Here is a 27574-nt window from a genome sequence, read left to right on the forward strand (position 1 = left end):
ACCGCCTGTCTTCTCTTCCACCCTACAGTCTGTATGCCACACGCCCGTTCTATCCTCCCTCCAATGTCTTTCTTTCCCATGCTGACCGGGAGACAATTTTGCTCCATTAATATTTCACAAATTTTCTTGGGACAAACGGCTCTCTTCTGACAGTTTATGTATACACACTTTGTGCACTGACTCCCTCATACGTCCTGCCGCCACACTGAGTCATCTGCAAGGCTAATAGAGTTATTAACATTCAATCAAATCACCAGGGAAGGCCCTCATGAATAACTGTGTCAAGGGTAGCCAGTCAGGGTCTTCTATACTTACTGTGAAGAGAAGCAGAGAAGACATTTCTTCTTCTGGAATAAAAAAGAAGCCATGTCCAGGCATACATGCCCACTGGCGATGTAAGATTTTGGATGCGATATATAAGGACATGAATATTTAAAAGCCAGACAGTGCCATCCAAGTAAAGATCAGGCAATGTAATTTCATGGGTTGCTAGCTCTATAAGCGCTTCTGTAACTGTTAACTCTGGGAGTTAGCCTTCAAGCTTGGCACTTGGCAAGTTAGCTTTACCCATCGTTCTCTGAAAAGAAAAAATCGAAAGAATCACATTTCTTTTATTCGTTATATTATTTTCCTTCTTGGTAGCACAATGTGGAGGACTGAGGTGTTAATAAAATCATTTTATGTATATATATATATATATATATATATATATATATATATATAAAATTTACACTGTTAAACAAGTTGTACACTACTACATTGTAGCAAAGTGTAATTTCTTCAGTGTTGTCACATGAAAAGTTATAATAAATTATTTACAAAAATTCGAGGAGGGGTGTACTCACTTTTGACTTTTGTGAGATAATATAATATATATATATATATATATATATATATATATATATATATATATATACCGGTATATATATATATATATATATATATATATATGTATATGTATATATATATATATATATATATATATATATACACAGTATCTCACAAAAGTGAGTACACCCCTCACATTTTTGTAAATAATTTATTATAACTTTTCATGTGACAACACTGAAGAAATTACACTTTGCTACAATGTAGTAGTGTACAGCTTGTTTAACAGTGTAAATTTGCTGTCCCTTCAAAAAAACTCAACACACAGCCATTAATGTCTAAACCGCTGGAAACAAAAGTGAATACACCCCTAATTGAAAATGTCCAAATTGGGTCCAATTAGCAATTTTCCCTCCCTGGTGTCATGTGACTCGTTAGTGTTACAAGGTTTCAGGTATGAATGGGGAGCAGGTGTGCTGAATTTCGTGTTATCGCTCTCACTCTCTCATACTGGTCAGTGGAAGTTCCACAATGAACCTCATGGCAAAGAACTCTCTATCTGAAATAAAAAAAAATTGTGTTGCTCTAAATAAAGATGGCCTAGGCTATAAGAAGATTGCCAAGATTCTGAAACTGAGCTGCAGCTCAGTGGCCAAGACCACACAGCGTTTTAACAGGACAGGTTCCACTCCGAACAGGTTTCGCCATGGTCGACCAAAGAAGTTGAGTTTACGTGCGTCATGTCCAGAGGTTGTCTTTGGGAAATAGATGTATGAGTGCTGCCAGCATTGCTGCAAAGGTTGAAGGGGTGGGGAGTCAGCCTGCCAGTGCTCAGACCTTACGCCACACACTGCATCAAATTGGTCTGCATCGCTGTCATCCCAGAAGGAAGCCTCTTCTAAAGAGGATGCACAAGAAAGCTTGCAAACAGTTTGCTGAAGACAAGCAGACTAAGGACATGGATTGCTGGAACCATGTTCTATCGTCTGATGAGACCAAGATAAACTTATTTGGTTTAGATGGTGTCAAACGTGTGTGGCGGCAACCAGAGGAGGAGTACAAAGACAAGTGTGACTTGCCTACAGTCAAGCATTGTGGTGGGAGTGTCATGGTCTGGGGCTGCATGAGTGCTGCCGGACCTGGGGAGCTACAAATCATTGAGGGAACCATGAATGCCAACATGTACTGGGACATACTGAAGCAGAGCATGATCCTTTCTCTTTGGAGAATGGGCCACAGGGCACTATTCCAACATGATAAAATCCCCAAACACACCTCCAAGACTACCACTGCCTTGCTAAAGAAGCTGTGGGTAAAGGACTGGCCAAGCATGTTACCAGACCTAAACCCTATTGAGCATCTGTGGGGCATCCTCAAATGGAAGGTGGAGGAGCGCAAGGTCTCTAACATCCACCAGCTCCATGATGTAGCACAATGAGCGACACAGTGGTGTAGTGGTTAGCACTATCACCTAGCAGTAAAAAGGGTTGCTGGTTCAAATCCCAACAACGACGCTACCTGCCTGGAGTTTGCATGTTCTCCCTGTGCCTGCATGGGTTTCATCCAGGTACTCCAGTTTCCTCCCACACACCAAAGACATGCAGGTAAGTTAATTAGCTTCTGTCCAAAATTGGCCCTAGTATATGAATGGGGACCTTGGATTGTGGGCTCCTTGAGGGTAGAGACTGATGTGAGAGTGCAATGTACAGTGATAGGGACAATTGTAGACACTCACTCAGGTTGAGCTAGATGGACTGGTATCTTTATTCAACCTTACTAACTATGTAACTATGTCTTCTTGGAGAGGAGGAAGAGGACTCCAGCGGCAACCCATGAAGCTCTTGTGAACGCCATGCCCAAGAGGGTTAAGGCAGTGCTGGAAAATGGCAGCTGCACAAAATTGTGGGCCCAATTTTGATATTTTCACTTAAGGGTGTACTCACTCTTTTTGCCAGCGGTTTACATTAATGGTTGTGTGTTGCGTTATTTTAAGGGGACAGCAAATTTACACTGTTATACAAGCTGTACACTCACTACTTTACATTGTAGCAACGTGTCATTTCTTCAGTGTTGTCATATGAAAATTTATTATATATATATATTTATATATTATATATATATATTGAAAATAAACATTTATCACACGGTGCATTTAGGATTCTCCCCTAAAAAATATGCAAGGCTTTCTGATTAGAAAGCCTATCACTGTCTGCATACTTGGAAACCCCATGTGTGTAACTAAGTCAGACAGGCTACCTGTCTTATCTACTTCTGTTAGTATACAGGGAAAGTGGTTTGTCTCTCCTCTTCTGGTCATTCTGTACTGTATAACAGAAGCATAACTAAGGAGACACACTTCACAGCAGGGTCAACTCCACGCATGCCCCTTTTCCCATTCAATCAGTGGTTTCATGCGCCATCCCCATTCCAAGGGCTAGGGGTGTTCCAATTGCGTTTCATAATTCATGTCCCCAATGCCCATTGAAATAAGAGAAGATCCTGAAGGCCAATTTCTTTTTGTGAAGGGTAAAATACAGGGCCAGTGTTACAGCTTTGTCACTGTCTATGTGCCAAATAATCGCACTGTATATTTTATATCTAAAACCTTGGGAATACTAGGTAAATTCAGGGAAGTTTTTTGATATTGGGAGGCGATTTTAATATTACTTTAGATCCTGGTCTGGACACCTCAGTGAGCAAAACTTTTTTGTCTTTTAGAGCTCTAAAACACATTAAACAAGGCTAAGGCCGCGTACACACGGGCGGATTGTCTGGCCATGAAGTTCGTCAGACAATCCGACAGACAGTCCGTCCAAATTTTGAATGAACGGACTTGACCACACACGATGAGCAGACAGTCCGCTGAAAGCGTGCACGATGACGTGTACAGCGCGTACGACGGGACTAGAAAAACGACGTCCTATACACTGCAATGCAACCTTCGGCCGTGTAAATCCTTTCTGAGCATGCGCCATACTTAGTCCGTCCAACTTGCCTACACACGAGCGGACTGTCCACTGAAACTGAAAGTTTGGACGGACAAAACCAAGTTTGAACGGACAAAATTACGGAAATTCCGTAAGACTTTGTTCGTCAGACAGTCCGCTGAAAAAGTCAGCTGAAGCCCACACACGAGCGGATTGTCCGCTGAAACACGGTTCAGCGGACTAAGTTGGCCAGACAATCCGCCCGTGTGTACGCGGCCTTATGCTCACTTAATTTAGTAGACAGCTGGCGGGTGCTGCATAACAGGGAAAGGGATTATAGTTATTTTTCTAAAATCCATGATTCATGTTCATGGATCGATCTACTAATAGTGTATCAGTTTTATTTGAATCATGTGAGTTCCTCTAATATTGAATCAATTACAATATCTGACCACGAGAGTTGAACCCTGTGGTGGCAACACTGCCAAAGGGCAAAAGTCCAGGGCCTGATGGCTTCACAAACACCTACTATAAAAAATTCTGACCAATGTTCTCATCTCCCTTTGTAATTACTTTAACTCAATTACAGCCTGTAACCCTTGGCTGAAGAAACATTACTGGCGTATGTGACAGTCCTCCTGAAAGCAGTGAAGGATCCTCAACTTTGTGCTAATTATACACCTATCTCCCTGTGATGTGGGGTTATTTCTTAGGGGTTGGGCTTGGCTCCTTAGTTCCAGTAAAGGCAACTCTTAAGTCATCAGCACATCAAGACATTTTTAGCAATTTCATGCTCCCAACTTTTTGGGAACAGTTTGGGGATGGCTACTTCCTGTTCCAACATGACTGTGCACCAGTGCACAAAGAAAGGTCCATAAAGACATGGATGAGGGAGTTTGGGGTGAAGAAACTTGACTGGCCTGCACAGAGTCCTGACCTCAACCCAATAGAATACCTTTTGGCTGAATTAGAGCCGTGACTGCGAGCCAGGCCTTCTCATCCAACATCAGTGCCTGGCCTCACAAATGCGCTTCTGTAAGAATGGTCAGACATTCCCACAGACACACTAAACCTTGTGGACGGCCTTCCCAGCAGCTGTTATAGCGGCAAAAGGGTGGGCCAAATCAAATTTTAACCCTACCGACTAAGACTGGGCTTCCATTAAAATTCATGTGTGTGTAAAGGCAGGTGCCCTAATACTTTTGTCTAGATAGTGTATCTAGCAAGATTAACAATGATGGTGGAACCCTCCTACACATAAATACTACATTTAGACATAGATTTAGAACCTGAATCAGGGGTTATGTTTAACAACATAGGGAGACGAGACAACTTCTCTATATGAAGCAGCATGTTTGGGATATGAGCCAAAACCCTCAGAAGTTCTAACCGCTATGCCACAGAGCTGCCACATGTGGAGACCTCCTACACATAAATACACAGATACTGCATTTCTTTGGACATATAGGTGGTGGAATTACATTACTCAAGAGTTATTCTTAATTTATTCTGTGATATTTGGTGGTTCTTGGTGGATAAGTGTAGAATAGTGATGTTACCCTCTGATTTTTGAGAATTACATTTTGATTTCTGATATTGGTACACATATCACATTTTTGGGCTCAAATTATGATTATTTGTAAATAATAAAAAACACACAACATTGTGACCCATTTAAAATTTGCATCAGCAATGGTATTGTTTGTGGTTTGTAAAGACACTTGTGAGAGTTTGGATAAAGATTTTTGTGAGATGGAGAGTAACAAGTGAAAGTGACAGTGAAAAATATATTTTACCAAAACATCAAAACATTCCACATTCTAGCACTCTTAAAAACAAAATAGATGAAGTAGAAGCAACATTGTTGCAAGGAAAATGTATTTCAGAGAAAGATACATTTCATCTCAACATTTGACTATACAGTGCCGATTTGCACTCTCAAAAACATATTTTAGCTCAGCGCTAATTTTGGTATTTACTATAGCGCCCTGTAAAAAAGTCATGTGAGTTAAAATGAGAGTAGTTTGCAGGTCTGAGCATGCTCAGTTGTGCTGGGATCTAGTTACACAAAGACTGGAATGTTGTCCCTTTTAGACTTTTAAAGATACTTCAGTATAGATATAATTATTTCACACAGTTTAACCACTTTCAGACCGGACCATTTTGCTGGTCAATGACCAGAGGTCTTTTTACAATTTGGCACTGCGCTACTTTAACTGGTAATTGCGCGGTCATGCAATGTTGTACCCAAACAAAATTTGCGTCCTTTTCTTCCCACAAATAGAGCTTTCTTTTGATGGTATTTGATTGCCTCTGCGATTTTTATTTTTTGCGATATAAACGTAAAAAGACCGCAAATTTTGAAAAAAAATGATATTTTCTACTTTTTGTTATTAGAAAAATCCAATAAACTCAATTTTAGTCATACATTTAGGCCAAAATGTATTCAGCCACATGTCTTTGGTAAAAAAAAGTCAATAATTGTATATTTATTGGTTTGCGCAAAAGTTGTCACATCTACAAACTAAGGTACGTTTTCTGGAATTTACGCAGCTTTTAGTTTACGACTGCCTATCTCATTTCTTGAGGTGCTAAAATGGCAGGGCAGTACAAAACCCCCCCAAATGACCCCATTTTGCATGTTGAGCCCATTGAATATTTTATTTTTTTGCCTCAAGCGATTGAATAATGACAAAAAAAATTTTTTTTTTTTTTTTTACACAAAGTTGTAACTAAATGATATATTGCTCACACATGCTATGGGTATATGTGAAATTACACCCCAAAATAAATTCTGCTGCTTCTCCTGAGTACGGGGATACCACATATGTGGGACTTTTTGGGAGCCTACCCGCGTACGGGGCCCCGAAAACCAAGCACCGCCTTCAGGCTTTCTAAGGCCGTAAATTTTTGAGTTCACTTCTCACTACCTATTACAGTTTTGAAGGCCATAAAATGCCAAGATGGAACAAAACCCCCACAAATGACCCCATTTTAGAAAGTAGACACCCCAAGCTATTTGCTGAAAGGCATGTTGAGTCCATGGAATATTTTATATTTTGCCACAAGTTGCGGGAAAATTACAAACTTTTTTTTTTTTTTCACAAAGTTGTCACTAAATGATATATTGCTCACGCATGCCATGGGCATATGTGAAATTACACCCCAAAATAAATTCTGCTGCTTCTCCTGAGTACGGGGATACCACATATGTGGGACTTTTTGGGAGCCTAGCCGCGTACGGGGCCCCGAAAACCAAGCACCGCCTTCAGGCTTTCTAAGGGCGTAAATTTTTGAGTTCACTTCTCACTACCTATTACAGTTTTGAAGGCCATAAAATGCCAAGATGGCACAAAACCCCCACAAATGACCCCATTTTAGAAAGTAGACACCCCAAGCTATTTGCTGAGAGGCATGTTGAGTCCATGGAATATTTTATATTTTGCCACAAGTTGCGGGAAAATTACAAACTTTTTTTTTTTTTCACAAAGTTGTCACTAAATGATATATTGCTCACGCATGCCATGGGCATATGTGAAATGACACCCCAAAATAAATTCTGCTGCTTCTCCTGAGTACGGGGATACCACATATGTGGGACTTTTTGGGAGCCTAGCCGCGTACGGGGCCCCGAAAACCAAGCACCGCCTTCAGGCTTTCTAAGGGCGTTACAGTTTTGAAGGCCATAAAATGCCAAGATGGCACAAACCCCCCCCCCCCAAATGACCCCATTTTGGAAAGTAGACACCCCTAAATTTAGGGGTACACTAGTGAGACTAGGTAATAAATGGCGGGTGCCCTGAAACTATAAAAAAATAACTAACCAACCAGCGTCACCTGTAACAGTTATATGGTGATCACTGGTGAAAGGGTTAACTAGGGGGCAATCAGGGGGCTTTATGCGGTAGTATATGGGGATCCCTGGCGCTATAAAAAGCTGCGGCGAACCTAAATACCTACCTGCCTAACTAGCGTCACCTGTGACACTAATACAGCGATCAGAAAAACGATCGCTTATTAGGCTGGGTTCACACTGGAGCAATGCGGGAACGCCGCGAATCCGCGGCGGGTTCCCGCATCGCATGCCTCCCGGCGGCAGTTCACACTGCCCTATGCGAACTGCTGGGAGTGTCAGTGAAATGTTAATGACACCCCCAGATCAGTTCGCATATCGCAGTGCGATCTGCAAACTTGGATCGCATGATGTGAACACCCATGCGATCCGATTCTGCTGCGGACCAAAAAAAGGGTCCCGTGCGAGTTTGCGGCGGGTGCGGCGGGTGCGACGCGAATTCAGCCATACTATCTGTATGGCTGAACTCGAATCGCACAGAGATCGGATGTGATTTGCACTGCAGTGCGGTGCGAATCACATCCGTTCTCATAAACCGCTGCAATGTGAACCCAGCCTTAGTGACGCTGGCGACGGGGGGTGATCACAGGGTTAAACCTTTATTGGGGGGGTTAGGGGGGTACCTTAGAACTAAAGGGGGCTAACCCTAACTGCCCTAACAGTTATTACAGTCACAAATGACACCCGCCGGGTGATCAGGGGGTTAAACCTTTATTAGGTAATAAATGGCGGGTGCCCTGAAACTATAAAAAAATAACTAACCAACCAGCGTCACCTGTAACAGTTATATGGTGATCACTGGTGAAAGGGTTAACTAGGGGGCAATCAGGGGGCTTTATGCGGTAGTATATGGGGGTCCCTGGCGCTATAAAAAGCTGCGGCGAACCTAAATACCTACCTGCCTAACTAGCGTCACCTGTGACACTAATACAGCGATCAGAAAAATGATCGCTTATTAGGCTGGGTTCACACTGGAGCGATGCGGGAACGCCACGAATCCGCGGCGGGTTCCCGCATCGCATGCCTCCCGGCGGCAGTTCACACTGCCCTATGCGAACTGCTGGGAGTGTCAGTGAAATGTTAATGACACCCCCAGATCAGTTCGCATATCGCAGTGCGATCTGCAAACTCGGATCACATGGTGTGAACACCCATGCGATCCGATTCTGCTGCGGGCCAAAAAAAGGGTCCCGTGCAAATTTGCGGCGGGTGCGGCGGGTGCGGCGGGTGCGATGCGAATTCAGCCATACTATCTGTATGGCTGAACTCGAATCGCACAGAGATCGGATGTGATTTGCACTGCAGTGCGGTGCGAATCACATCCGTTCTCATAAACCGCTGCAATGTGAACCCAGCCTTAGTGACACTGGCGACGGGGGGGGATCACGGGGTTAAACCTTTATTGGGGGGGTTAGGGGGGTACATTAGAACTAAAGGGGGCTAACCCTAACTGCCCTAACAGTTATTACAGTCACAAATGACACCAATGCAAAAAAAAAAAAAATGACATTGGTGTCACTGTGACTGGGGGGCAGGGGTAATTGGGGGGGTAATCGGGGGGGTGTGAGTGTGCCTGGCATGTTCTACTGTGTAGTGACGTGTTGGTGCAACTCACCGATCCTCTCTCCTCAGTGTCGGAACGAAAAATACCGACACGGAGGAGAGAATACATCACTTCCTCTCCTGTGTTTACATTACAGGAGAGGAAGTGATGTCACGAACGATTTCTATTCGTCGGGAGCGATCGCGAGGGGGTGGCCATGAATGAATGGCCGCCCCCTCGTCCGGGATCGCTCCCGAACGAATACCGACCGCCGCAGGCACCGGCCGGGGGCCCGATCGGGCCCCCGACCCGCGGGAAGGCAGGGACGTACATGTACGCCCTTATGCCTGCCCGTGCCATTCTGTCAACGTACATCGTCGTGCGGCGGTCGGGAAGTGGTTAAAAGCAGATTATCTTTAAACAATATACCACCTATTTCACTACCATTTAGGCAATTCTTTCATGCTCTAAACATTATTTCCATGTGCACTACTCCAGGTTTTAGCAGAGAGGGTGCTATTTGTTTTCAGGGAGCTTTAATAAATTAGATTTTGGGAGTATTTTTTCACCAAAGCTGTAGTGAATACCATTTGAGCACTAATTAGCATGATAAGCGCTAATTAGCATTGCGGCTCTATAGTAAATGACCCCCAGTGCCTATGTTGCACTTAACCCCTATGGATTTTTTTTTTCCGTTTTGCCCAGGCTACTTCTGGGAATTGAAGAACACCCCCCCCCCCCCTCAACTATGATATCAAGATGAGGAGAGGAGATAATGTTCTGTGGTCCAAATTAGAAGCAGGCTGCTTAGGATGATGACATTGACCCTCCATAGATACAGAAGAGTGAGTGAGAGTTGCTAGGGTTGTATTGTACACACAGGGCAATTGATTATGCACAGAAAGGTAAAATTAGGTCACAAGATGAATTACTCTTACAGTGTATAGTCACAGTAGTTACACTTAGTTGCATCAACGTATAACCTTTGCTGACAGAACAAAGCCATTTACTAATTAAAAAAAAGAGTTTGACTTTTTTTTCTTCAGACATTGATAATACAAATTTGTTTCCAGCATGCATATACATAGCAACCATTTGACTTTTAACTTCAAATAAAGTGTATGTATTGTTTCTATCCTATATATTGTTCCTATCTCATGTAACTTTTCAAGGACAACTGTATTATTCATTTCTTGGCATTCATTTTTACCTATTGTGTTATTTATTTATTTTTTATCACAGGAAAAAGGTTCAACCTTTCTGCAGCTGGGAGCCTCTACAGAGCAGCAACTTCAAGTCATCTTTGAGGTGTTGGAAGAATATGATTGGACAGCATTTGCGGTTATTACTACTTTATTTCCTGGCTATGAAGACTTTGTGGATTACATTGAGCTACTTACTGACAGCAGTTTTATTGGCTGGGAAAATCGAGGTATTCTGACCCTCAATCTGACAGATGATCCTAATGGTGCCAAACTCAAAAGGCAACTGAGAGAGATAACGGTGCAAGTGCGTCTTCTGTACTGTTCTAAGGATGAAGCAGATGGGGTTTTCAAGGCTGCTCGAGAAGCTGGGTTGACTGGACCTGGTTACATATGGTTTATGGTGGGAACCAACTTGGGTGGTACAGATTACATGCCTGAGCATTTGCCTGTGGGTCTGTTCACAGTTTTGTCTTCTGGATGGAAAGATAACATAGGCCGTAGAGTCCAAAATGGAGTTGCAATCATTGCAAAAGGGGCAGAGGCGCTATACAAAGACTTTGGATTCATACCAGAATTTAACAATGATTGTAGAGCACCAAACCGTACACATGGGAATGAAAACCTACACAGGTAATGTACATTAAGGTATTTATCTTTTAATTATGATACAGTATATAGCTATCATTTAGCTTTTGAACAGAATAATATTTTTTTTATATTTCTAGCTTTTTAAATCACAACGGTCATTTTAGTTGTCTAGATAGAAGAAATTTGTGATTGCTGGTGATGCTTCTAAATAAAAAAAATAAAAAATTAAAATAATTACTGCAATTTTAGTACTGGGTGGAACTGACATTTAAACATTCACAGTATAATGGGAATTACTTACAATATGAGTGATATTTAATATTTTTGCAATTGTAAGCCATAAGTTTACACTTTAGAAAAAATGATTTAATGCAAGTGTGTTGGTGTATTGAATATATATTTAAACTCAAAACATGTATTTTTATCTCTTAATACTTTGTTTAATATTTACTGATTTTAATATTTACTTCAGCCCTGGGAGATTTTACCCCTTTCCTGACCAGAACACTTTTTACAATTTGGTACTGCGTTGCTTTAACTGAAAATTGCACGATCATGCAATGCCTTACCCAAACAAAATTTGTGTCCTTTTTTTCCAACAAATAGAGCTTTCTTTTGGTGGTATTTGATCACCTCTGCAGTTTTTATTTTATGCGCTATAAACAAAAACAGAGCATCAATTTTTAAAAAAAAAACTATATTTTTAACTTTTTGCTACAATAAATATCCCCCAAATTTTTTTTCCAAAAACAAATTTCTTCATCAGTTTAGGCCGATATATATTCTTCTACATATTTTTTGTAAAAAAATCACAATAAGTGCATATTGATTGGTTTGTGAAAAAGTTATAGCATCTACAAACTATGGAAATGATTTATGGCATTTTTATGTCATTTTTATTTTTTCATTTTTTTTTTACTAGTAATGGTGATCTGCAATTTTTAGCGGTATTGCGACATTGCGACTGACAGATTGGACACTTTTGACACATTTTTGGGACCACTGACAATTATACAGCGATCAGTGCTTTAAAAATGCACTGATTACTGTGTAAATGTGACTGCAGGGAGGGCGTTAAGACTAGAGGGCGATCAAGGGGTTAAATGTGTGTTCCCTCAGTGTGTTATAACTGTATAGGGATAGGAGTAGGAGAAGAGAAATCCTCTGACAGCACAGGGATTTATGTGTTTACACACATAAATCCCTGTTAGGGGGACCCGATCGCGTGTGGCTGGCTGCTATCACGGCCGCCGGCCACATGCATCGAGTACCCCGCGGTGCAGCGAGAGCACGCATGCCCTCTGGTGGCCGAAAAGGGGAAGGATGTACCCATATGGGATTTCGCCCGGCAGAGCTATTCTGACGCAGTATATCTGCCTTGAGCTGGTCGGGAACCGGTTAAGCAAACGGCATTTTGTTTGTGATCTAGTTATGTAAAAAGATAAAAGTAAATAAATGTAAAAGTAAATAAATGTAAAAGTCTATTAGTACACATTTTACAAAGAGAGAAGGATTTACAAATATTATTTTAATGACACATTATTTGGCTTCATAGATATTGTGCATGAAAAAAAAAGCATTCAACTGACCTTCTGCAATATTTTGTATATACATTTAGTATTACTGCTTTACATATATTTAACAGTTGGTGGTTTATTAGAGTAAGATCCAGAGAAAAGGACCCGTTCATGTCATTGTATATATTGATAATGGCACCTCTCTGCTATAAATTGTACCTACAATTCTTCAGTCCTGTCCTGACTGAAGATATTTTAAACTTTTACAAATTTTAAATGCATCAAGTATTATCTAGCTCAATTAAAACTTTAGAGTGGCACCTGACAAGGACATTTGGGAAGTTTATATTCTGAATATAATAATAGTTAATATATAAATGATGACACTTTATTTTTAACTGTTATATGATTACAAGTGGTAACATGCCATAACCTTTTTTTTATTCATAAAAACTTCGGTCAGCCAATACATTTGGTCTGCAGCCACAAAGACCGAAGAGACAGGAAACAAATATAAAATGGGGGATTGTTTGGACAGAAGTCAAATGATAAATTAAAAAAATATATTGACGGTACTTTGATAAAAGGACAAACAGTAATTAATTCTGTTGTCCAAAATATCACAAAACTGCTTGCCAAGGACATGTAACAAATAGCAATCTTAAATCATAGACCTGCAGCGAGATAATGGACAGCTGTTGCTTTTGGAATAGAAAGCATATTTTTATTTCCAAAGACTTTTGCCCTCCAGTAGCCCAGAGAATTGTGTTTGCCTATAGAGAACAGATAATTTTAATAAAACCCAGAGTCAAAAAGAAAAGACTAACATGAAATGTCAAAACTGCCACAGACAGTTAACAATGAATATCTGAGTTCTGAGTAAGTCATCTAAAATGAAAAGTTCCTCAGATGGCACAACTTGCTTTTAAATAAATGAATATTGTCTTTATTTTATTCTATCTTTGTTACTGGGTACTAGGTTATTAAAAGTAAATTCAACTAGAGCTAAAACTAAAACCAAACAGGGCTACTAAACTCTTTTTAAACAAAGCTGTGCTTTGGCCATGCAGGATAAAGCAATAGATTTGCATTGTTCCTTGTTCACCCAGTACTACTAATACTACTGTACACATGACAGGCCCAGAACCAGGCCTGGTTGGACGCTTTGGGTATCAGCGTTCTCCGGAACCATTCAGTGGGTGCATCTGGTCCCGCTGAGGAGTCTGGGGAACGGTACTTAAGATGTTGAAGTCACGTGTTTAGAGTTCATTCGTGAGGCCATAGCTGCCTGTTCCTGATTCTGGACCGGGGTAGCCCCACGAGGGGTCCCAGTCACGGGAGCGTGTGTCGCTCCGCAACATGCTTCATTTGACTAACCCCATAGACCCGCCTGGTCTGGGGTAAGGATCCATCTGTGCTCGAGTCTTGGAACCGGCTGGTCCGAGGTGCAGTAACTGAGGGAGGATTCAAGGCGTCCAGGTGTGCTCTCAGCTTGGAGGGACACCGCAGCTCATGTAAGTGACCGAGGGAGGACTCTTCGGAGGAGGGCCAGCAAGCTGGCATCCCAAGAAGTGCCTGGTTGCTGGGTTGCACGCTTTTCCAGTACTGCCAAGGAGACAGGGAACATTCCAGGTACTGAGGAAAAGGTTCCTGTTCACTTTCTGTTACGAGTTACTCAAGGTCAGAGATTTCACAAGTTCTGGATCAAAGTGCTGACTGCCATAATCTCTGGCTAGAGATTTGTTCAGCTTTGAGGTGCCCAGCTGCGAGTGGCTACTCTCTGGCTTGTATTAGAGACTTTCTGATGATTAGCAGTTCAAGGTGCCTGAGTTTCTTCACCCTTGCCCTCTGTTCCCATACGAGATTGTGTTTGTTGGGTGTTACCCCTGCAAATAAAAACCTTTCTAAAGGACTTTTATGGTGTCAGTGTCCAAAGTTGTTGGGTACTAACCCTGGGAACCCCTAGACATGAAAGAACAAGCCAAGAGGAGGTAACCGGTAAGCCCAAAAGTCAAGGCCGTCCTATCAAGGGTTATGACCACTACACTAAGAACCTGTTCTTTTGCTTTCTTGTACTAAGAAAGGGAACTCTATGTATACTCTGAGGCCGAGTTCACACCTATGCGAATTTGATACAGGCCTCCCCGCATCCAATTCACATGACAGGAGATTGTGACCGGCTCTCTATGGAGCCAGTTCACATATCTCTGTTGCAGCTGTGGAGCGGCTTGCACAAGAACACTGTGTGTCTTTCGCTCCATTTCAGGGGTGAATTGAGGCAAAAATTTTGACCTGATTCGTCCCTGAAATGGAGAAAAGGGACACACCAGACCCCTGCTACGAGCTGCATCTGACTGAGGTGTGATTGGAACACACAAAGGGGGACCAGACATTTACAAAAAAAACTAAGACAAGCTACGGCAAGAGGAATGCAGAGAGACAGGAGACTGACACACCTCCTTCATTATCTGCATCTGTCTTATCTCAGGAAAGTGCTCTGAGCTGAGACAATATTATGTTATGATGTCTTCTTCCAATATGTTGCTAGGGAGGCAGGTCTGAAATTCATACCTAGACTTGGGAAGCTACCTAACTACATGAAACAAGGCACTACATGTACCTAATTTTTTTTTAAAATAACAAACATGTCATGTTTACCTGCTATGTGCAATTGTTTTGCACAGAGCAGCCATGATCCTCCTCTTTTTGGGTGCCCCCCGCTCCTGGACCCTCCCCCACACTTAGTGCCCCCTTAGCAAGTGGCATGCTATAGGGATGCTTGTGCGTGCTTGCTACGGAGCTGGGTCTGTGTGTCCATTGACACACAGAGTGTGGCTTGGCCCCATTCCCTCTCTTTCCTCACTGGCTGTGATTGACAACAACAGGAGCCAATGGCTCCCACTGTACACTCCCAGCTGCAAGTGCTGACTTTCAGGCCGGGTTCACACTGGTGCGACGAGCGTCCAAAGTTGTTGGGTCCTACTTTGGATCCGACTTTGGCCTGCGACTTGAAGCCGACATATATCTGACTTTCAATGAACAGGGATCTGACTTGGATCTTGCCAATACCAGGCACTATGTTAGGTATGAATCTTGAGGAGGAGAACTACATGCCAAATTTTAAAGAAAAAAATGGCATGGGTTCCCCCTCCAGGTGCATACCAGGCCCTTGGGTCTGGTATGAATTTTAAGGGGAATCCCCTATGCTGGCCAAAATCCATACCAGACCCTTATCTGAGCACGGGGTGGATGCTTTGGGTCATGGGGGCACCCTGCGGCCTCCCATCCCAAAGCACATTGTCCCCATGTTGATGAGGACAAGGGCCTCTTCCCGACAACCCTGGCCGTTGGTTGTCGAGGTCTGCGTGCGGGGGGCTTATAGGAATCCGGGAGCCCCCTTTAATAAGGGGGCCCCCTGATCCTGGTCCCTGCCCTATGTGAATGAGTATGGGGTACATTGTACCCCTACCCATTCACCTGGGGGAAAAAGAGTCAATAAAGAAAACACACTAGACCGGTTTTTAAAGTAATTTATTAGGCAGCTCCAGGGGTCTCTTCTGACTTCTCCGCTCTCTCTGGCCTCTTCTCCCACTCTCAGGTTCTTCTCCTGCTCCTCACCTGCTGTCCCGCAGTCATACTGCCTCTGCCATGTGGGACATGATGGTGTCAGGCTCAGTGCTCGGTGCTCCGTGTGTGCGGGTGGACTCAAGCCTTAAGCACCCAGTTTGCAGGAGGGGCCCCCATACTGCCTATGATGGCCTATGGGGCACTTGTAAGGCCAACCCAGGTGGCGGAAGACCAGGGCTCGCTTGCTGTGACACAGGCTGGTAGTTCCACCCCTGCTCAGCAGCCTAATATAGTGGGGAGGCACACAGGGGTAACGAGGAATGGCCTGGGGGGAAATTTCCCCCCTGTAGTGATGCCACAGGTGGAGTGTGTGTGCTCCACACAGCTTTCTTTCCTGATATTCTGCAACACCACTCCATATTTCATTCAGATTACTTGCATGGATGGCGAGGGGGCTGAGGGGGGCACCATCCCCTGAAAAATGCTGCTTAAGGAAAACGCTTTTTTTGCCTTGTGGTAGATATGCCCCTGGTCTGCAGAATTCTTTGTCTGATCATTGAGCAGGCACCAATTATGTAACTCATGCATATTTACACTGGAGTTACATTAGCTTGGTGCCTGGCTCCATATCAAGCATCTGTAAGATGCCAAGCCTGTACACTGCACTGTGCACACAGCACAATCAATGTGCAGATTTAAAAAAAAAAATGCTAGCCTCTAAGTATTTCATTTTTTTTAGCAAAAGATCTTTAAATTATGCTATACCAGATGGCCTTGTCTACATGCAAATGTATGTTTTTTTGTTGTTTTAGGAATGTAGGTCCAGTTTATTATACATGTATCTTCTTTAGTAGTTATGTGAATGCAGAACTGCTACAGAAAATCAATTAAAGTGCACGCACTTAAGCCTTGTACAAACGATCAGATTTTCCGCAGACAAAGAGACAGACTTTTGTTCAAAAGGCGTGTGCTGTGAACTTGTCTTGCATACAAACGGAACACAATACTTGGCCAACAAACACGAACATAGTGACGTACTACGAGGAATTTCAGCTCTTGAGCACCACCCTTTGGGTACCTTCTCACTTTCTGCTAAAGTCGTGTTTGGTGAGCATTGATTCCGAGCATGCGTGTTTGTACTTTGCACTTTTTTGACGTACTTGTGCACACATGATAGAAAAATCTGACAACAGACCGTTGTTCGCCGAAAATTTACTAGCCTGCCATCCAACATTTGTTGGCGGAAAGTTGGCCAACAATTGTCTGATGGAGAGAGCTAAAGGTCGTATTTTAGGCAAACAGTCTGTCATCACACAATTCTATGCTGGAAATCTGATCATGTGTACGAGGCTTTAGAAAGTACAGTTTGTTCACTGACATTCTGATTGCAGAGATTTGTTCATAGACTTGACCTGAGATAATACCATTGGAAAGCCATTATCACTGGTCTGTCCTACTAAGCGAGACGCACAGCGGGAATCTTTAAAGTACAACCACTATTGTAACCACTGTTGGAATTTGTTGGCCGAACATCTGCTGCATCCAGTTAGATCAGTGTTTGTCAATTCCAGTCCTCATGGCCCACTAACAGGTCATTTTTTCAGGATTTCCCTCAGATGAAACAGCTGGGGTAATTACTAAGGCAGTGAAACTGATCAAATCACCTGTGCAAAATAATGGAAAGCCTGAAAACATGACCTGTTAGTGGGCCATGAGGACTGGAATTGAAAAAACACTGAGTTAGATAAAGCTGCGGTTCAGGTATTTTGATAGCTGGTAGAGTTGGCTGTCAAAATACAATAGGCACAGCGGGAGCTTTTTCCACCACAGGGGCAGCAGAGTGGTGTAGTGATTAACACTTTCACCTAGCAGCAATGGGGTCACTGGTTCTAATCCCGACCACGACACTATCTGCCTGGAGTTTGCATGTTCTCCCTGTGCCTGCGTGGGTTTCCTCTGGGTACTCCGGTTCCACAATCCAAAAATATACTGGTAGGTTAATTAGACCCTGTTGGAAAAATTGGCCAAGTATGTGTATGTGTTTGTAAGCGTGTCAGGACCCCATGGGGTCTAGAACCGTGCCATGTTGCAGATGGACACCAGCAGCAAAAAAAGCGCCCTGAGGCAATTCAGTTCACATAGGTAGCGCTATACAAGTCCCTCATTCACTTATTCCACAAAAAGTGTGGATGGAGGAATCTTTTAGCATGAGTGTATGGCCAGATTTATCCTTATATTTGCATATTAGCATCCCTTCTGAGGGCAAGATTTAATTTATCAGGTTACATTAATTAGTGAACATTATGATTTAGATGTGGATACGTGAAGCCTCTGTGTACATTATCTGTCCTATTGTTTTGTTTCTAAATTGGCATGCTTTGATTGTATCCTCCTACAGATCCCTTGACCTTGACTAATTTTCTGACCCATCAAATGTATGGGAGATTTCTAGCAGCCACTACTTTGAGAGTATTAATGTGTTTATGACCTTCATTTACACTTATGTATTAAAAAAATATGGTTATGTAAACTTTGAAAGGACATGCACTTGATACCTGCACCAAGCTTCGTACATGAAGATAATCTGATTTGGAGTTTTGAATGCTTATGGAAAATAGTATTAAAGATTGGGCAGACAGAGAAGTAGTATGTCTCAGTGGTGATAAAGTAGTAGATACTTTTTCCCTTACTTTTTTCATTTCAGCATTTCAGTAGAGATATAAGTACCGGTATATTTAATTTTGCTTCCTTGCCACCTTACATGATAGATAATCTTTTACTTGAAAACCAAGCAACTTCATTCTCTTGGCCTCACCATCAATAAGTAAAATGTATTAGCATGCTTCATATGACTGTAAAATGAAACCTTCAGCTCCTTTCCCTCCATCAGAGCTGCCTAGGGCTAGGAATGCGCTGAATATACCTGGGTTCAGTTTGAGTTGGGTTAGGCAAACAATACTGTAGTTTGCATGCCAAATCAAAACCCTATTGAAGTTAATGAGAACCGTATTATAAAAATCAGTAATACCCAAATAAAATGTATGTCCTTTGTTTCCCACAAATAGAGCTTACTTTTGGTGGTATTTGATCACCACTGCATTTTTTATTTTTTGCGCTATAAACAAAAAAAGACTGATGATTTTGAAAAAAAAACTATATTTTTTACTTTCTGCTATAAAACATATCCAGTAAAAAAATGTAAAAAATGTAATCTTTATAAATGTAGGCTAATATTTATTCTGCTACATATTTTTGGTAAAAAATCCCAATAAGTGTAAATTGATTGGCTTACGCGAACGTCATAGTGTCCACAAACTATGATATATATTTTATGGCATTTTTGTTCCTTTTTTAATACTAGCAATGGTGGCGATCAGCAACTTATAGTGGGGCTGCAATATTGTGGCAGGCAATCGGACACTAACTGACACTTTTGACACTTTGTGGGAACCAGTGACATTAATACATTGACAGTGCTAAAAATATGCATTGTACTAATGATACTGGCTTGGAAAGGGTTAAACATCTAGGGCGATCAAAGGGTTAACTGTGTGCCTAGCCAGTGTTTTTGTGTGCTGTATGTGCTGCTTTTACTAGGGGAAGAAATTAATGTTATTCCCTGCTTTGCAGGGACATAAAAAATGAATCCCTTCTCCTCTGTCAGAATGGAGATTTGCCTGGTTTACATAGGCAGATCTCCCTTTTGTGTGTCTTACCAATGATTGGCGGGGGCCAGTGGACATCCAGTGCCACACACCCACAGTTTGGCTTCTGCTGTGATTAATCACAATAGAAGCTGCCCAACGATGGAGTGTGCATGCCCCCTTTAGACAGAAGTGCAGAATCATGTATATATACGTGATCCTGCACAGGGGGGCTGCTACTACCAGAAGTGGTCAATAATGTTTAAAGTAGAACTTTTAGGAAGCTGTTAATCCATGCAGAAAATCTATAGCAGGCCACGCGACCTCATAGGGATTACCTTGCCAGGGGCCTCTTTCCCAAACCTAGCTTATAAGAATCAAAGAAGAGGAACACGTAGGAATAAAATAAGAAAAAGGCAGAGGAGATTCAAATACAGGAAAAGGAAAATCAGTGTGGAGTGGCAGGGGTATTAAGAGACATTAAGAGGGATGAGGTAAAACAGTGACAGACAAGAAGTTTGAAGATTAATAATGTACAAGGGAAGAGAGAAGAACAGAGAAGAAAATTTCTCTTTACTTAAAGCCGAGTTCCACCCAAAAGTGGAACTTCTGCTTATTCATCCCCCCCCCTCCCTCCGGGTGCCACATTTGGCACCTTTCAGGGGAGATGGGGGAACAGAGACCTGTTTTTGACAGGTCCCCTTCCCTACTTCCGGGAGACCGGCCACGGCAAAGTATGTCAGCAGCTCGACCCCCCTCTGTTAAAAGTCAGCAGCTACAGTATGTGTAACTAATAACTTAATTTGTAAAGGGACAGGCAGAACCTCTCTTTAAGTAAAAGATATCTGCTGACTAGTTATGGATATTATACCATGGCTGGTCACCCAGCAGGTAAGCACAGCAAGATCTAGACTGGTAATCTGAAATCTTTGAAGACAGCAAGGAGTAGCTGTCATGCCAGAGGGTATCTCCTGACTGCTATGGACTCCTGTATACTGCTCAGCTTAAATTAACATCTATAATAAAACAAGAAAAAGCTACACAAGGCAATACAAAAGACCTAAAGTAGATGGAAAAGCTAAACTATAAAGCAACTTTTAAAAGTTTAAATGTTGCCTCTGCAATTTTCCCTGGTGCCTCGAATAATGTTTTTTTATATGCCTTTATGTGACTGCAAAGCTGCAGGTACAACTCTTCTTGTGACTAATGGGAGTGTAGTCTCTCCCTATCAACTAGGCTTTAAGCACTGGGTGCTTGTAGGTTATGTCACTGCTCTATGGAATTCAGGAGCATTGTTGTCCCTCCACCTTCACACAAACAAACTGGAGCTTTGCTGTCATGTGACAGAATCAAAAAATGGGGAGGGAGTTTAAAGTTTAACCTTTCCTTCTACTGTGTCATTTGTAGTACTCTAGTCGGTCAACAGTGGTATCATAACATATTAATAATACCCACTTGGCTTAGTAAATTTTATTACAAGGGTCCAGTAAAGTTTTTCTTAACCTCTTCCCATCCTCATTCAGTTTATTAGCATTCCCCAGCTGGATACCATATGTTGGGGATATATTATTTATGTCTCTTTTAGAGCCATCATTATTTGGCGCGGCTGTTAGTATTTTAATGTCAGCTGCCATTGTATCAAGATTAGGGCTCAGGCTCAAAGACCAGTTGCTATAGCAGTAGCGGGACTACCACTGACCAGCAGGATAGGTACACAGGTAGACACCCTGGCGCATGACGGAGGCTCGCCTAAGGTGCGGAGTACTAGCCCATATTCACCAGAGCTCCTGATGGTGGATATGGATTTTGCTGCATGTTAGTACCAAGTCACAGTCCTCATGATCACCCCACCAGTAGGTGAGCAAGCTAGTGTCCAGTAGTGGATAAGCAGGTAAGCATCAAAAGGAAGAATAGTCAGTAAACAAGCCAAAGATAAGTGACGAGTAGTTGCAGGTTGGGATCAGGTAGAAGCATAGTCGAGGAACAAGCCAGGGGGCGATATTGAATGGTAGCAAAATATGGAAAAAAAATGGAAAGATGCAGGAAACAAGACAAGAGCGAGATACGGGCTGAAGAGAGCACAATAATCTGGCAAACAAGAAGTGTAGAGACATGGCTTAAATCAGGAAATTCATGGGAAGAGCAAAGAGTTCAAGGTTCAGCAGAAGTGAAGGCACAAGGCAGGGTTGTCCAATGGATCAGAAAAAACAAAACAAAAAAGGAAGGCGCACTGACCTAATGCATTACCATAAAAAGAGCTTTATTGAAAACAGAACAAATAGCAAAATGGCTACTCACAAACGAGTATTGATAAAAGGCATAATCAATACAAATGGATCCATTGCACCGAACATCGACACATCCAGATCTAATGTCAGATAAATTGATTGATGAATACCCCAACGTAAACGGCTGACGCGTTTCTGGGGAGAACCCCTTTCCTCAGAGGCAGGCAATGGTTCCTCGCTGGAGGCTAGTGTTTTATAAATATATATTTGTTTTTCTCCAGTATTTGAATACCCAATATTCTAAGGAGGGCTGCAAGACCTTTTTGACACTACCATCTTAAACTGTCGGTATCACACTTTGAAGACCGAAACACCAGAGCGCAGGAGAAGTTGTCTTTTTCTTGTCCAATGGATCAGACAGGGTGCTGTCCAATGGATCAGACAGGGCGCTGTCCAGGATCTTAGGTAGCTCAGCATTATGAGTCATTGCCAGACACAGCAGAGATCCTGGGCTCAAGTCCAGGCCCTGGCACACTGACAGCCTTGGGCCTCACTATATTAATAAGACATTTTAGTGCAGCGCTGAGTGGTGATACATAATGCAAATTAACAAAATAAATAAACAATTGAATGTATCAGTGCCACAAAAAACACAAAATATCCCAATGTTATTATTCAACACCAAATAAAATGTAATTTTTATTGATATGCTGCATGTCCATTAAATAAATGAATGTGAAAAATAAATCACACCATTCATCGCAGTCCCTCTTGTACAAAAATTGTTAGTGACTAAGTTTTCGTGCTTTATGGTGCTTTAAAAAAGTTTGTGAAATGAAATCCACTAACCCAGGGATGCCCAACCAGTGGCCCGGGGGCCACATGTGGCCCACTGAGCCCTTTGATGTGGCCCGCGACCTCCTGCTCTGGGGTGGTGGGTTGGCAAGCCCAGATTGCAGGTTGTCTACCCACCATGCCAGAGCATCAGTGTTGTGAATGAAGCCAGTGGCAGAGGAAGCAAGCAGCTGCAGAGCAGAGCCGCATGAGCCAATTCTTCCTTTATAGCACCGTCTCCTGTCATAGGTGGAGTGATAGCAAATGCACTCTGCCTGGGACAGAAAGTTTATTACTAAAATCACAGTGTATATATGGACATATCTGTTTTGCAGTGGTTACTGGGCTGCTTTTAAACTAATCCGCAGGTATAGTGCAGTCAACCTGCGGCTTACCTGCACTGAGCCATAGACTTCTGGTTTTACCTGTGGGTACACCTGCAGGATATGATAGAGTTATATGGCAAAATACAGCTAACATGCAGGAAAGCCACAGGTGCGGGTAGACCACAGACCATCAGTGTAAAAGTAGCCTTAGGCCCCTTTAACGTGATCTGTCTGACCCAATCAAAGCCTCCATTCACCTCTATGGAGCAACAGATGTATATAGACTTGTGTCTGTTTACACCTGCCTCCTTCCAATCCGTTCTGCTGAAAAAAAAATGGAAAGTGGATTCCGTCCCTTTCTATTTGATCAGATGAGAGAGCCCGTAGAGTAGAGTGGGCTGTGTCTGTGTCCGCTTTGCATATGCGGAGTGTATGCAGAACTGTCATCTGCTCATTGTGGCCCAAGACTGGTTACTAAGTCGCTTAAGTGGCGCTCGCTCTTCAAAAGGTTGGGCACCCCTCCACTAACCCTTGTACCTCGAAAAGGAAACAAAGCCAAAACAATGTAAACACACCTGGTAACAAACAAATGCATATATACTGTGTGATATTCAAATTAGTCATCGAGTAAAAGCCGAGTTATGCTGAATTTATGGCATCTAGGCATCAATAATCCCTTGTTAAGAATGAGTTAAATACAGAGGCTGCATTTTAGGATCAATTTGGCATGTCATTTGAATACTGTTGGTTAGTAAGCCACTAATTTAGTTACAAAGGTAGCCCATCACTTATCCTCCAGATGCTAAGGGCATATGCATATGCCAGTTTTGCTGGATGCAAATGTTTCTTTATCTGCTTTAATCTGTTAACTTTACACAATTATCCAGTTGCTAGAATGATCTATAAAATATCCTCCTAATAAACTCTGTACTTGCTATTGAGCCCAGAATAAATGAAGAAGTTTGTGGTTATGATAATGCTTTGCTCCTTAAAATCAATGAACACTTTCATTCCTCTACTCAGAGCATACTAACAATGCAATTATTCCCCAACAATTACTCATCTGGGCCTATGATAAACCTCTTATCACAGCAAGCTCATTTCTTCCTAAAACTAATTAAACACTTTTATAAAATGAAAATATATTGCTTCTAAGGAAAAGGCCATTTCAAATTGTTCATCAAGAAATCACTATCAGAGAATAACGCAGATCTAGTTATGCACATGTATTCATGTTAAGCTAAGTGGGTGTAGCAAATGGTGCTTTTAGGTTTTTAGATCTTTCCATTTTACCTGTCTGTATAATTTTCAGTGCAGTAATTGTATAACACACCAGTCGTAAAGTGTATCGTAAATCGTAAAAACAAATGCATTTGTTGCCTTTTGGTCTGTGAAATATACCATTTGAAGAGATTTGTTATATGTTTAATATGTGCAAAAAATTGTCCATTGATCCTTCCAGAAATTCAATGATCTGAGAAGAATGATCCCTGTCTGCTGAATGTTATCAGCTAGCATTATTCCCAGATCTCTCTGTGAACTATAGAACACCTCCCCCTAAGATATAGAGAATATAAATGGGTGGGAGTGTTCTGTAGTCTTATCTTAGCGTGACAATACTGCTCCTCCATAGATACAGTATATTAAAAAGATATATAAATTTTTTTTTTTATACTTACCTGCTCTGTGCAATTGTTTTGCACAGAGCAGCCCGGATCCTCCTCCCACACCAGCGCTCCTGGCTCCTCCCTTCTGCCTTGTGACCCCACAGCAAGAAGCTTGCTCTGGGGGCACCCAAGTAGGCGCGCTCCTGAGCCGTGGCTCTGTGTGTCCATTTACACACAGAGCTGCGGATCGGCCCCGTCAATGGCTCACACTGCTGCCAAAAGCCAATCAGGAGTGCGAGTCCCCGGAGTGGCAAGGCTCTCGTGGACATCGCTGGGTCGAGAGGGGGCTCAGGTGAGTATTGAGGGGGCTGCTGGACACGGAAGATTTTTTCCCTTCATGCATAGAATGCATGAAGGTAAAAAACCTTGTGCCTTTAAAACCACTTTGAAGAGGTTTTAAACCTCAGGGAAAAAAAAAAAACCTGCAAGACAAAGGCATAATGAGCTAGTATGCATCGCATACTAGCTCATTACGAAATACTTACCTTATATCAAAACCCTGAATCTGCGCCGGCGCTGTGATTGGCCGGAGCTGCGATGACGCCAGTTACGGCACGTAGTGTAATGCCCTATACACACAATAGGATTTTCCGGCAACAAAATCCATGGGATTTTTTCCGACGGATGTTGTCTCAAACTTGTCTTGCATACACACCGTCACACAAAGTTGGTCGGAAATTCCAAACGTCAAGAACGCGGTGACGTACAACATGTACGACGAGCCAAGAAAAATGAAATTCAATAGCCAGTGCTGCTCTTCTGCTTGATTCCGAGCATGCGTGGCACTCTGTGCGTCGGAATTGTGTACACACGATCAGTTTTTATGACAATGGATTTTGTTGTTGGAAGATTTGAGAACCAGCTCTCAAATTTTGTGTGATGAAAATTCCTATGGAAAATGTGTGATGGAGCTTACATACGGTCGGAATTCCCAACAACAAGGTCCTAAAACACATTTTCCATAGGAAAATCCTATTGTGTGTACGGGGCATAACAGTGTTTGCAACCACTTTGAGGGAGAGTTGTCACCATATTATATGAAATTTGTTACTGACAAGAAAACTAGGAGACAATAATGTAAAAAAAAAGACTGAAAAAAAACAGTGCCGCTACTTCATCTAAAGAATGGTAGGCTGCTATATACTGTATTACATTGTTCCTGGGTTTAGCTACACTTTACATTGTAGTATTACGGTGGTAGGTGGTAGGTACAGTACTTCATAAATTTGTATGTTCAATCTGTGATTTATACCGCAGTCCAAATGTATACCAGCAGTTTATCTAGCTTTAGTCTTGGCTAGTCCCAAGTCCATGCTAGGTAAGAGGAAGGTTGCTTGAACATCTAGCAACTCAGTACCATTAAAATTGACAGCATCTTAGGAAACAGAAATAAATTGCTGACTGATGTGATTAGTGGCATACAATGGAATATAGAAATAGATCCTGTTAGGTGTTGTGGGGCTGCAGCCTAGGCAGAGCGGTCCACAATTCCCTTTGAATTGCTGCAGAGTTAACATTTTCTTCTAGTACAGTATTCCAATACATTCCCAGGTCAGATAGGAAATAAAATTGTAATTTGTAAGCCACAAACAGGCAGGGAAAACATAGAACCACCATTTAGTCTTTCGTCACATTAGCTCTCCCACATTTGTGATGCAACACAGAGGCAATGGCTAGGCATGGATTGGACACTGTGTGACCTAGAATAATAAGTTGCATATCCCTTTAGTGAATAGGGACAAGCTAGGTGAATGAATACATAGACATATGTGTCAGAAGGATTGTTGCTCTTTATAATCATGGCCATCTGACAATTTTATCAAACAAGTTTCAAACAACTGTGCCTACTTCAAATTCTCGGGCAATGACAGACCAAGGTAAAACTGCAGCAGTGCAGTAAGTAAAAACAGTAGAACATGAAACAAAAAAACAAAACAGAGGCCAATAAAAAAGGGGATCTCTGGTGAGATCAGAAGGCACTATAGATGCCCATTTACTTGGGGGGTAAAAAAGAAAAAGAGCGCTGGATGTCCTCCAGCGACCGGGAAAGCAAAATCGAATAGTAAGTTGCAGCAAAGTTCTCACGGGATTCTTGTGTTGGTTTTCCTCCGGCGTCTTCGTTGGACCACCTGCCAGTCTCCCTGATTCTCCAGCCGGGCAGGAGGAGATGAGGCCGACGGCACCACCGGCTCCTCAGGGATGATGTCGAGGGAACATAGCAAATCTAGCCCTTCCTGTAGTGTGGAGACCACCGAGGATTTACCTTCATGGGTAACAAGAATCTTCAGAGGATATCCCCAGCGGTATGGAACTCCATGGTTCCGCAATGCTTTAGTGACAGGAAGAAGAGCTTTGCGTCTCTGTAAGGTAAACTGGGAGAGGTCAGCGAACAGCTGCAGGTGGGAGAATCTCTCTGGGAGCTGGGTCTCCCTTCTGAACGCCGAAAGAAGTTACTCCTTGGCATGGAAGAAGTGAATCCGCATGAGAACATCCCGCGAAATATTGTCAGGCAAGTGAGAGGGCTTAGGCAGTCTGTGAATACGGTCAATAGTCACATCCTGATCTGACAGATCGGGCAGCAGGGTTCTCATGAGGTCCTGAATGTACTGGGCTAACTGGGTAGGGAGGACGGTCTCAGGGATCCCTCTGACTTTTACGTTATTGCGCCTGGATCTGTCTTCTAGGTCGGCCATCTTGGATTTGAGCCACGCAATGTCCTCAGACTGATCGTTGTGTGCATCAACCAGAGTGTTATGAGCAACCGCAAAGTCCCCCATTTTCTGCTCCACATGATCTAGCCTGCCGCCCAGTACTCCCACTTCAGCTTTAAAATTACTGACACATTGC

At 42.5% G+C, this 27574-nt stretch overlaps 1 protein-coding gene across 1 annotated transcript in view; it reads left to right on the forward strand.

Moving 5' to 3' along the window:
• Positions 1 to 27574, forward strand: part of GRIN2D (glutamate ionotropic receptor NMDA type subunit 2D) — a 1088828-nt gene that overhangs the window by 522767 nt on the left and 538487 nt on the right. Inside the window, exon 5 of the mRNA XM_077457432.1 lies at positions 10394 to 10986. Coding sequence (XP_077313558.1) covers positions 10394 to 10986 — 593 coding nt within the window. The remainder of the gene's footprint in view (positions 1 to 10393; positions 10987 to 27574) is intronic.

Source organism: Lithobates pipiens, unplaced genomic scaffold, assembly GCF_037356315.1.
Source record: "Lithobates pipiens isolate NorthernLeopardFrog02 unplaced genomic scaffold, aLitPip1_a1.2 Scaffold_27, whole genome shotgun sequence".
In the NCBI taxonomy this organism is placed as follows: Eukaryota; Metazoa; Chordata; class Amphibia; order Anura; family Ranidae; genus Lithobates; species Lithobates pipiens.